We start from the raw sequence: 12,156 nt of genomic DNA, 5'->3' as shown, positions 1-12,156 counted from the left end.
TAATTTACCTGCTTTCTGCAAACATTCATCCAGAGTCTGGATGTGACATTTTCCAGATGTTTTCCATCTAATTAGAAAACATAACTTGTCATATATGCACAGATATAGGAAAACTGCATAAACTGAAGGGGTGGCCTGCATATGAAGATATCATCTGTGGTCCTGCGTGCAACCTGCAGCCTCTCATGTGTGCAAATGTGCAGATACCCGACATGAAAGACGGTCCTCCTGAGGGGAGGAAACGGCAGGAAACGGCAGCATCCTCTAAAATCTAGATTGCCCGCTCTTCAGCCACGGAGCCATAAATTCAGGGAGGACAATTCAGTTCCGAGACAGTCAATGGCAGCTTATCTTGGATAAATATTTGCTCCAACCCAGGAACTGACAACAAAAACTAGTGAATGCCTCACTGGGAATTTCCACAGCTGATCAGTAAAACTTTTGTTGTGTGTTGAGGTCCTGTGTGACACATGAAGGAGACGTTTCTCGCCTTTCTGCTGAGCCCATCATGATGATCACGCTTTTGCGCACAGAGGGCCCATGATAAAACTTGCCTGCATTATATAGCCTGAGGGGTTGCGTGACTTCAGCAGAGTGCTACTGCCCAAACTAATAATTTTCAGGGAGCATCACAGCCAACAGCGAGGAAATCTAAAGTATGAGGGGGAAGCCCGCTGTCTGAACACCGAGGGGCGTTAGATTCATGCTCTGGTGACATCTGACTGTCTGCAACACACACTGCCCCTGTTACAAGCTTTTAAGAATTTACATGTCTCCATATTTTTGGGGAGTTTGAGGGCCAGTTAAACCTCTCTGTGCATGCATGGTTTGGTTTTTTTTCTTCTTGTGGCTTGCTGCTGAAGGAGTGGGCTGGTTCTGTGTCTTGGAGTCGTCCTACTCAGAGCGCAGGGAAGAAGAAGTTCGCACCAGTTTTGCCTCCAATCCAGTGGAGGTTTCAATAGCAGCGGCGCGGCAGGGGAGGGACGCACTGCCAGCACTCGGGATACCCACTCAAACGCACTCTCACACACACTCCTGCCCACTAGAGACCAGTTAAATCCGCAAGAAAACTGCAAACACGCACCAGAGCTGTCGCCTAATCCGATTGATAGGCACCAACAATAGCAGTGAAAACTGAAGGAACTACTGGACACTGTAGAGGACAACGTGCGCTTTTCAGTTCCCCCCTTTTTAAATCGCTTTAAGGCACTTTTCTTTTTCATTTTTCTTTTTTTTTGCATATTTCTTCCAAAGTGGTTTTGAGAACAAGAGGCGCCATCCTTCAGATAACTTCATTTTCCGAGAGGTAAGACTGTCTCCTGTAAAGATATATATATTTTTCCACATGATTTACTTCTGGCTTGTAGCGGCTGCGCCTGATCGACGTTCAGAAAAAAACTTCCCCTTCTGTCTTTAACTTTTCTGAAGCTTTTAATATCTTTGTGCGTAAAAACGAAGCTCCATATAAATTTAGAGCCGGACTCCCCGAGTGAAGCAGCGCCTTTGAAACGCCTGCCAGACACAGAAAAGAAGTGGAAGAAGAGGTTTTTGCGGTTTTTACAACTCCGGGAACTTAAAAAGTTTCAAACACATTTCAATCAAGCCCCCACTCGCATGCGTTTTTAATTTTAGGTTTTTTTTTTTTTTTGGTTTGGGATTGCGCATGAGCTGGAGAGGAGATGAACTTTAGGAAAAATCTTTTTGCTTTTGTAAGATCCCGACAGTTCCCATGCTCCCAGGGGTGACACGGCACCCAGTACAGGCGATTGTCAATACGCGCAGTATTTCCACCTCCTCATGTGTAAGATTTCTCTCTTTTCTCTCCACCTGCACTTGTAGCTTTCAGCTTTTCACATGCCATCCAGTTTTCATAAATATTCCCTTCACCGTGCCGCCCTTGGGTGCTTTTACGCACCTGTAACAGCCATTTGGAACGGACCGGAAGAGATGAAGAGCCACTTTTTAAAGATATCAATGAAAATGTGGATGTGTTTGAGCTGCCGTCGCCTCGGTTGTTTTAATTGGGCTAATTCTAAGGCAGATTGATGACAGTTTAGCTCGTGTTGGGAGTTGTTTTCCTCATCCGGTCCATGTGAGAGCCTCTCAGTCAGTGTTTAATGAGAGACATACCCGGAGTGGGGATTTGAATAACTGTATTTAGCAGCAGGGTGAAGCCACACTGCCTCCCTCTTCTACTTTCTCAGGAGAATGAATCATGAACAACAAGGAAAAGAGAAGAAGAAAAAAAAGTCTTAAAATGGGAAGGTCTGCGTCGCATACCGTAACTAAACCGTGATTTGCATATGAAAACTCTCCGGCTGAAAGAATTCCGCCAGTGTTGCTATAGCCCGTTTGCGTCCTGGAGAAAGTGACAGGCTTCAGCGGTGTATCTACAGTCTCCTCCGCGCTGCCCCCCTTTTTTGTCACATATCCAGAGTCAGTGGTGGAAGATTAAGGGCGCAACTTTTTTGTATTTCCTTGTTAAATTATTCATCATATCCACACACACACACACATGCACACTCCTCTCCATGCGCTCCTGCTCGCTCTCTCCCTCCCCCGGGGCACGCTCACTTTCCAAAGGCCCTCATTATGCTCCCTCAGATGGACACAAGAAGCTCGCACTAGCTGCTGAACAGGCTTTCTGTGCTTCCCTCCAAGCACAACATAACGGATCATGATTGACTCATTTCCCACGACGCAGGCCGGGCCCGTGCGCCCCGGATGATGGGCAGTGGGTGGATGACTTTCCCATGAGGGGGGCATTTTCTCTTGTCATCTATAATCACCCCTTCGCAGCCACAATGCCAGCACATCAGTCAGAGCCACCACCACCACCACCAGCAGCAGCAGCAGCAACCCCCCTCCTCAGTTCTATGTGAAAACGCAGAAAGCGACCCTCCTCATAGAGGCATTCCAGGATGCAGAGGGAGGGGAAGGGAAAGAAAGAAGAACCTCTCCTTTCCATCATGCTGTTGTGCCAGCCTTCGTGGTTCTGCTGATGTGGATTTTGCTCAGAAACTCAAACTGTGAGTGATGTTGTGGATGGCGAGGTGACAGGTCCTGAGTGATGACTTTGTCTTATACACAGAGTGGAGCAGAGGAATGTCATGGTTTGGACACACGCACCAGATTAAAAAAAAAATCCCCATTCTTGGGTCAGAGCCTCCACCACAGTCTCTACCAATTCATTAATGAGCCGTTTAAGCAGTCCAAGAGAACCAGACCTGATTTGGTTTGGCCCGCCTATAGAACAGGTCCAGTTCCTGTGTTGTTCCATCCTTGGCTCCGGCCCCCTCCCATATATACTCCACTTACTCCAATCCCCACATTGGCCCTGAAGTGACAGCGGTGATGGAGCTCGCTACCGAGGACCCACCATAAATCTGCCTTCAGACTTCCCCGTAAAGAAAACACACAGAGGCTTCAGGTCCATGCCAGGCGTCTTGTTGGGTGGAATCCGAAATGTCTCTTTATTTGTGTTGAAATTAAACTGTCTTTTATTCCCCTCCCGTTCGGTTAATGAGCTCCATGTGGCAGCAGGCAGGAGGCTTATCCATCTTGACAAGGAGCTGGAGGGAAGGAGGGGAGAGGCCGGTTAAACAAAGTGAGTGGAGGTCAGGGGCAGTTTGGTGCACGAGAACATACGTGCACACACGGGGATGCGTGGACGCAGTCTCGCCTTGTGTTCAGAAACGCCGCCATACATGGAAAGCTTATAATCAGTATGTTCTTGCTGGGAACACACTCCTCACACATGTGCACGCAGAGCTGACCAGGTGGATGGAAGTTGAGGCTGTATTGTTGTATGTAATTGATATTTTTTGCTTTAATCTTGAGCGGATTGTGAATGATCTTAATTTTGCAGCGGTTTGCTGAAAAGATTGCATCCATCTGGGAGATGTAAATACAAAGTGTGAACATTTTGTTTTGGCTTTGCACATGATTTGCTTGTAATGACCCTAAATTAGAGCTGGGTCAAAGCTGTTAAAGAACTTCAGTTGATGGGATGCCATTCCGCTCATTATGCAGGAATGGAGAGGAGATGGGGGGTCATTTTTCGTGTATTTTTTTCAGTTTGAGACTGATATTGTAGATGTGGCAAGTAGGCAGCCATGGGAAGGAAGATCACGACTATTTCCACCCGATGTAACTTGCTGCAGTTGTCCTTTAATCTCATTGCACAGCTCTCTAGATGCCACAGTGTGCCAGTTAGCACATTCTACCCAAAATACTTGACACATCCCAGTAAAAGTGAAACAAAAACCTATAAATATATAAATAAACAGATAAAAAGCAGCAGCAAAACAAAGTTGACACGACTGTGGGTGACTTTGCCTTAAAATTATCCATTCCTCAAATTGCGATCATTCATTCTTCCCCATTCTAATTAAACATTGGACTTTATTTGTTCCAGATGCAGCATTTTTCCTTTCTGTGTTATTTTGGTAAGGGAACTCTGTGGCATGAGAATGGTGGCGGGCCGCGTGTAAAAGCAGATCCAGAGCAGGCTGTGTGACCATGTTGACTCTGCAATGCTCTGTGCAACCGCAGTGACCCAGTACAACTGCTCCAGTAATATTCAGATGTCACCTCCCTGCAGTGTACAGTATATTGTGACGAGAGTGCTTCAGTGGCAGGAGTTGGAGAGCTCGCAGGGTTTAAATCAGCGGTGTCACATGTGAGGAGCACATTGAAGGCGCACATCAAATGTGCAAATGACAGCGGTGATAAAACCCCTGAGTGTGCGGGTGCTTGCAGACATTATGTGTAATGACATCAGTGTGGTGGACGGAGCTGGCTGGGGGACGGGGCCCTCGCTGTGTCTCTGTGGTGTTTGGGGATGTCGGAATGAAAGACGGCTCTGAGCAGCTCTCTACATACCACCTCAGCGCTGTCTTGAGTATTAATAGACATGTCTTTGTTCCGACTGACACGTTTCTGAAGTGGAATGAGACAAGCTGAGGCGATAAGGATCTCCACCCTCTGTGTGAGTCAAACCTCAAAGTACCACTTAGGCGGCTTTTCCTTTTGCTCTCTGAAGTCTGGCGGTGCGACGGGAGGCTGGGCTCAGACAACAGCAGAGACAGAGACACTGACAGGAGCTGTCAAGGGCTTTTTCCCCCTGCTTGTGTTTTTAAAGGATCATAATGCAGAAATGAAGCCACGGTTGTTTGCAGTGTGGACCTTCATTTGGGCCTCCTGGTTTTTACTCATCAGCCTCTGTTTAGGGAGGCAGTGAAGGAGGGGAACATGTAAAGAGGAGCCGAATGGGACGGATATGTGTGCACAAGTGTGAAAGAGATTATTTGGCTGATGAAAAACTGTGATCAAGAGAAAGAGACAGACAAGGGAGGGTGAGCAGAGAAAGGGAGAGGGAGAGGGGTCATTAAAAGGACACCATCTCGCTTGCAGTAAATGGCAGTAAAGTATCTGGCTAATCTGCCATCATTACACTGATTAAATCACCAGGGATTTGGCGTTCCCATCAGCTGCAATCAATGGGGCACAATCAATAGACAGGGGATACGTGAGAGGCTCCCAGCTGCACCTCGTCCTCGGCTCCAACTGTGGCCGCCACCACCAAACATTTTTATATTAGCGTCAATAAAACTTAAACGACACGGATTTGGGGATTTTTTATATTAAGCGTTTTATGAAACTGTGTGGTTCCCTGGAGCGCCAAGCAATGTCTTTTCCTTCACACATTCCAGTTTAGATCTAATCCCTCCTTCCTCTCTCTGCGGCCCGGGGTTCTCATTCACTCCTTTCACTTTTTTGTCTCTCGCTCTCTGATTCCCTCACACATGGTGATTGTGTTGTGATCAGGATTTCCTATTAAATGTTAATTAAGGCTAAAACTGAAAGGGAAACATGGCAAGAAAGCACATTTTAACTTGAAATACAATATGTAGTGGGGGAGAAAATTAAAGCAGGATCCCATAAAAACACTGTATGCGTGTCGCCAAAACTAAGTGGTGCCAAATAGCTATAACTCATTAGGGAGAGTTTTTGTGTTTTTAGCCAATGCCAGAATGAAAGGAGAGATTAGAAAAAGCTATTTAGTACCTCCATGAAAAAAATGACATTTTGAACACATCGTATATGTCACCAGTACTCATTTCTAATGTGCATTAAAGCAACAGTTATTTTGGTATTTGACTTCTTGCTGAGAAGATGTGTGAATTGATATCTATCTTGCTTGTTACTAAACATTAAGCTGCAACCAATAGTCGCTTAGCTTAGTGTAGAATAAAATAAAAATCAATGGGAGCAAAATCCTAGAACTGTTTTCACAATAAGTATCACTGTTAGTTTGGTTGTACTGTAAAGTAATGGTTTAACATTTAAGGAAGCACATTTGTTGAAGTTCAGTCTGAGAGTTGGTTGAGAATGACCATCTCATGTCTGTTTGCTAAATATTAAGCTACAACCACTAGCTTAGCGGCTATGAGAGACAGACCAAACTTTGTGTAATTATAACAATAAACATAATAACAATAAAAGAAGAATAAAATAATATATATGGTATATTATATATTACTAATACAATAAGACATATATGTTTAGTCCACAACAACTGCTGCACTACTGGCCCTGTTACATTCACACAAAGAGAAGATTTCTACCAACACTTCTAAAACTCACTAGTTAACATTCTGTTCAATCTGTGATAACAAACTGTGACAAAAAAGTGCAAAAATGACAAGTTACAGCTTTAAGGGAGAAAGATGTTGAGCGTGAGACCTTGGATTGTCTGAAAGCGGTGTGGAATAACTAAAAAGGTCAAAACTAGTTAAATTGTGTAAATTTTTAAGTTATGTCTTTGAATAAACTCAGCGGTTGCCCCCTGTTAGGTTTTTATACTAAGCTAACTGGCTCCTGGCTGTATAGTTGCTGTAGAGATACCAGAGAGGTACCTTTTTATCCAGCCATCATCAAGAAAAGAAGTTCCAAAAATGTCAAACTATCCTTCTCAAATCAGACAAAAGTCTTTTTAGGATATGCTGCATATTACACTGAATGAAACTGAGCCCTTTTTGTTTTTGTCTTTCAGAATGAGGCAGTGTAAAGGTTGGAGCGCGGTGCTGCTGGTGTTGTTGGGGCTCGGATCTGTGGCCCAAAAGCTGCCTACGAGAGATGAAGGCCTCTTTCAGATGCAGATCAGAGACAAGTCGCTGTTCCACGACTCCTCTGTGATTCCAGACGGAGCTGAGATCAGCGGCTACCTTTTCAGGGACACGTCCAAAAGGTAAGAAACAAACTGTGACTGAATGAATGACATAATGCTGGTGATTAAAACTGTCTGCATGGCTGCAAAAATGAGCTAATTCCACCTTGAGCTGCTGACTGATTCACAACAATCACTGAGGTAAACATTCAACCAGTTGATGTCCACTTACTGTAAATAGATAGGAAACATCAGATGTTGCCCTGTAACAGGATCTCTTGTGTTGATGCAAAAACTAAATAATAGATGAGAAAGTCTGACAGCTCAGAAGGAGAGAGACCAAGGTCGACGGTACAATAATATCACATTGTGCCTGAGCTTTACAGTCTCAGCATGTTCATGCATTTACTCCACGTGTAATTTAGGATAAACTGTGAATCTTGAACGCTCATATCGAGCCTATTATTTTCACAGGTACTACTTTGTGGTGGAAGAAGACAACACACCCCTGTCTGTGACCGTGACACCTTGCGATGCTCCTCTAGAGTGGAAACTGACGCTGCAGGAGCTGCCAGAGGAGGCCAGTGGAGAGGGATCAGGTATAATTGACATCAGGCAGCCATAGAAGAGGTTAATGACATGTTATGTGGAAATATCACTATCCCCCACACACAATTAACCTACACAGTGATGTTAGGCTTTGTGTTTTGGTGGGTTTTAATTAAGTCACAGGCGTAGTGTCTAGTCTGACCACTTATGAGGTCTGACTCGCCTCAAGCTGATGTCTATAATTTCAGTCTACTGAATCAAAGCCGCTGCATCCCTTTACTTAAGCTCTCTTGGTCCTCTTAAGGTAAATCCTGTTGCACTCCGTCTGTGCTCCTTCCTCTTTTCTTTTGTGCCTTTTTTCTTTTTTTCTGCATCACATTAAAACTTTCTACATCTGGAGGGTGTCCTTTCAGCACAGCAGATCTTGCCAGATGACTAAAGCAGCGGTTTAGAGCGTAGATGTGTGATGTGAGCATATATTTGAATGCCAATACATGAGCACCTGCATGTGTCCGTACTCTTGTCAGATCAAATATTCCAAAATGATTTATTGGGTAGTTAAACTGTTGAAGACATTTACCATGCCTCAAGAGAAAAGAATTCATCCTGAACCGGAAGAATAATGACAAATTTGAACCCAACACACGCAGTGCCAGTCTGACTTCACTAGATGTGGTGCAGCAACGGTTCAGCCAGTGAACTCCTTCCTGCCTTTGCAGCCGTTTTCCGAAATGTCTCTAGTGGGAGTAGATCTTTGAGCATTAATTTTTAGTACACCACTGAGCACACTCTCTAGTTGACAAACATAATATTATGGTTTCTTGCTTGAGCCGGGGTAACAGCTTGGACTGTTTCTCTCACATAGAAACTACAAGGCGCCTCTTTGTAGCGTGACTTCCCCGGAAAAGCCAAGTGAATGCTGGCCTGTGATCTTTGGGGATGTTTGGAGTGAAAACATGGCTGCCTTGTGAGGGGGCTAATCGTCCATGAGGCTTGCAAAGCTTCATCATGACCTCATATCATTAAACACTGTTAGCTTGCCTGGAAATTCTTTCATCAAGAAAAATACTGTAAAGGTCATGACTACAGATGTTTATCAAAGCTGGATAAATCAACTTGGATGTTGAATCAAGCAAAGGGCTCATGTTGTGCGTGTTTGCTTTTGCTTTCCAGGAGAGCCTGAACCTCTGGACCAACAGAAGCAGCAGGTGACGGTAGATGAAGGGACGGAGCTCTTCACCTACAAGGGGAACGATGTGGAGTCCTATGTGGCCACCAGTACGCCTTCTGGTCTTTACCAGCTGGAGCTGCTGTCCACTGAGAAAGACAGTAACTTCAAGGTATACGCCACCACAACTCCGGAGTCCGACCAGCCCTACCCAGAACTGCCTTATGACCCCCGAGTGGATGTGACCGCACTGGGTCGCACCACCGTCACTCTGGCCTGGAAACCGACGCCAACAGGCTCCCTGATGGGCCAGCCTGTGCAGTACTGTGTGGTGATCAACAAGGAGCACAATTTCAAGAGCATGTGCGCTGCCGAGGCTAAAATGAGCACTGATGATGCCTTCATGCTGGCTCCGAAGCCCGGCAGAGACTTCAGCCCATTTGACTTTGTGCACTTTGGCTTTGTTCCCTCTGACAATGGTTTTGGTAAAGACCGAGGCCTCACTAGTAACAAGATCTCACGGGCGTACACAGCCAAACCCAGAGCGTCAGACATTCAGAAGGTGTGCATTGGCAATAAAAACATTTTCACTGTGTCAGACCTGAAACCAGACACACAGTACTACTTTGATGTGTTTGCTGTGAATTCTGCCACCAACACCAGCACGGCATACGTAGGAACTTTCGCCCGCACTAAAGAGGAAGCCCGTCAGAAGACGGTGGAGCTGAAGGATGGCAAAGTATCGGATGTTTTCATCAAGAGAAAAGGCAGCAAGTTCCTGCGCTTTGCCCCAGTGTCTTCCCACCAGAGGGTCACTCTGTTCGTCCACACATGTCTGGACGCCGTTCAGGTTCAAGTGAGGCGCGATGGCAAGTTGCTGCTCTCCCAGAACGTGGAGGGAGTACGGCAGTTCCAGCTGCGAGGAAAGCCAAAAGCCAAGTACTTGATCCGCTTGCGAGGCAGCAGGAAAGGAGCCTCCACTCTGAAGGTGCTCGCCACCACGCGACCCAGCAGCAAACAGCCTTTCCCTTCGCTTCCGGAGGACACCCGCATCAAGGCCTTCGACAAGCTACGCACCTGCTCCTCCGTCACTGTGGCCTGGTTGGGCACGCAGGACCGCAACAAATACTGCATCTACCGCAAGGAAGTGGCCGACAATTACGGAGAGGAGCAGCGACGCCGGGAACAAAATCAGTGCGCCGGGCCAGAGACCCGCAGGAAGTCGGAAAAGGTCCTGTGCAAGTACTTCCACAGCCCGAACCTGCAGAAAGCTGTGACCACAGAGACCATCACGGGTCTGGAACCAGGCAAGACCTACCTGCTGGACGTTTACGTGGTGGGACACAGTGGTCACTCAGTGAAATACCAGAGCAAACTGGTGAAAACAAGGAAATACTGCTAAATGACTCTGCAAAGAATAAATCTATTATAAATATATATATTAAATAAGTTTATTTAACTCTAAGTGATATTCTACTAAGGAGTGTATACAGACTGACTACTCACACAGCTGATGCGCCTGTGGCAGTGACTGAACTGTTTGTAGAGAGAGATATCAACCTGTATATTTATGTTTACATTTCATTGTGGCACGTCTGGGTGGCCCATAGCGTGCGGTGCTTTGTTACCAGGCTTGTCGTCTTGACATCGTGTTGCCACTGGGAAGGCAGAACTTCAAAGAAGATCATTTTTCATCTCGTATGTTTCTCTGTTGCTGCATGACACTTGCTTTTGTCTGTCATATTTGTCTCGTCCTACAGTTACAAATCACGTTGACTGGAGGGGACATGGTAGCTACCCGCTTTGTATAGATCTCTCACTGCATATTCACTCAGCGTTTTAGGAGGAAATTTAAATTATTTTATACTTTTCGTCTCTCTTTTTCAATCGTCTGTTTTTATTGATGACAATAATAACTGTTACAAGAAGATTCCAGTTTTACGAGGAAGTTGTCGTAGTTCAGACATTCCCTTACGTATCTCAGCCAGTGTTTGCTCTAGAGCTCATCTTGTAAATGTGTTCTGTGCTGGAGATCTGTGTTATTATCACTGTATCGCTGTGTGTGCGTGTGTCACATGTACAGAGCTGTCCTGCCAATATTCATGTACATAAAGACTAAATATAGAACAAGTAATCCCTGTGTCACCCTGGGTGTCATGTTCTTTTGCCAAGCAGTTAACATCACAAACTCTGAGATGAAAGAGCACACTGCACATTGTGTTTATGGACTCAGACACCTAAATTAGAGTCGCATAAGTAGAACTTGATACACTGTGGGATCTAAAACAATAACTTGATCCTAGAAATGATTTGTGACTAGAGAAGACAAACACAATATGAATTATGAGCTGGAAAAAGAAGCGTTTCATTGATGTGCACTCCCATAAATACATAGAATGTAGATACTTCTTTTGAGTGCCAGATAACCATTCATGTTCTGTATAATACTGAATTACAAAAAACCTAATTAGAACTGCTCTCACTGCAGAAAATCTGCAGAAAAGTTGAATGCTTGGGTTAGTTCTGGGAGTACAGACCATCTTCTTTCACACAGTCCTCTTGTAATCTATATTTTGAAATAAAAACACTTTGTTGCTGCTGTACTTACTGATCTCCTAAGTGATGAAGTACAAAACTGTGGAGACTGACAAATTTGCATTTCATAAATAAAAACATGCACAATATCAGTGTCATAACGGTTGGAGGAACAAGTACGATAAAAGTCAACTGTGTCTGATTTAAAAGTTGCTAGCAGTACTGATAGAAGCAGATTTCTTGTCAAATACTACAAATAGTTTGGCCGTTTTTGTCTTATTTTTTATGATAATGAAGGAGCCACAGTGTACCATGGTGGTTGCCAAACATCTGCCTGGACAGAAATATTTGGTGCTGCATCAAAACTGCTGCATAACTTCAGCTGTAATTAACACAGTACATTTTCAGTTTATGTAAATCCCAGGAAATATGTCCTTATAATATCTTATATTAGTGCAAAAATTGCATCTCAAACACAAATATATAACATCTATCACATACAGAGGCTGCTACCAAGACACTTTTCTAAGGCAAGAACATTAAGAGCTGCACTTTCTTTCAACCATAAATTTAGTATTATTTGTTATTTTTGTGATTAATGTGTTATTGGTATGTAAACATTATGTAGAGGTGGGAATCCATATTTACCAATCACAAATAATACAGATAATCATAAATGTCGGTATGTTAGTAAGACTGACAAAAACCAAACAATGACCATGAATATCACATT

The 12,156-nt window shown here is 44.5% G+C and overlaps 1 protein-coding gene across 1 annotated transcript; it reads left to right on the top strand.

Moving 5' to 3' along the window:
* The first annotated feature begins 784 nt into the window (after positions 1 to 784).
* ndnf (neuron-derived neurotrophic factor) lies at positions 785 to 11,033 on the top strand. Its single transcript, XM_023266892.3, has 4 exons — positions 785 to 1,306; positions 7,058 to 7,252; positions 7,646 to 7,770; positions 8,894 to 11,033. Exons 2-4 carry the CDS (start codon positions 7,059 to 7,061, stop codon positions 10,288 to 10,290), a joined length of 1,716 nt encoding a protein of 571 aa, XP_023122660.1. The 5' UTR covers positions 785 to 1,306; position 7,058; the 3' UTR covers positions 10,291 to 11,033.
* Positions 11,034 to 12,156: the final 1,123 nt, after the last annotated feature.

Source organism: Amphiprion ocellaris, chromosome 2 (assembly GCF_022539595.1).
Source record: "Amphiprion ocellaris isolate individual 3 ecotype Okinawa chromosome 2, ASM2253959v1, whole genome shotgun sequence".
NCBI lineage: Eukaryota > Metazoa > Chordata > Actinopteri > Pomacentridae > Amphiprion > Amphiprion ocellaris.
Note: the sequence above shows the minus strand (reverse complement) of the source record. Positions and strands in the feature narration are given on the sequence as shown.

What these genes read in the sequence shown, in the direction of transcription:
- ndnf (XM_023266892.3), top strand. Translation starts at nt 7,059, where the DNA reads ATGAGGCAGTGTAAAGGTTGGAGCGCGGTGCTGCTGGTGTTGTTGGGG. An exon ending in TTCAGGGACACGTCCAAAAG is followed by an intron (nt 7,253 to 7,645) that starts GTAAGAAACAAA and finishes TTATTTTCACAG; the next exon opens with GTACTACTTTGTGGTGGAAG. An exon ending in GGCCAGTGGAGAGGGATCAG is followed by an intron (nt 7,771 to 8,893) that starts GTATAATTGACA and finishes TTTGCTTTCCAG; the next exon opens with GAGAGCCTGAACCTCTGGAC.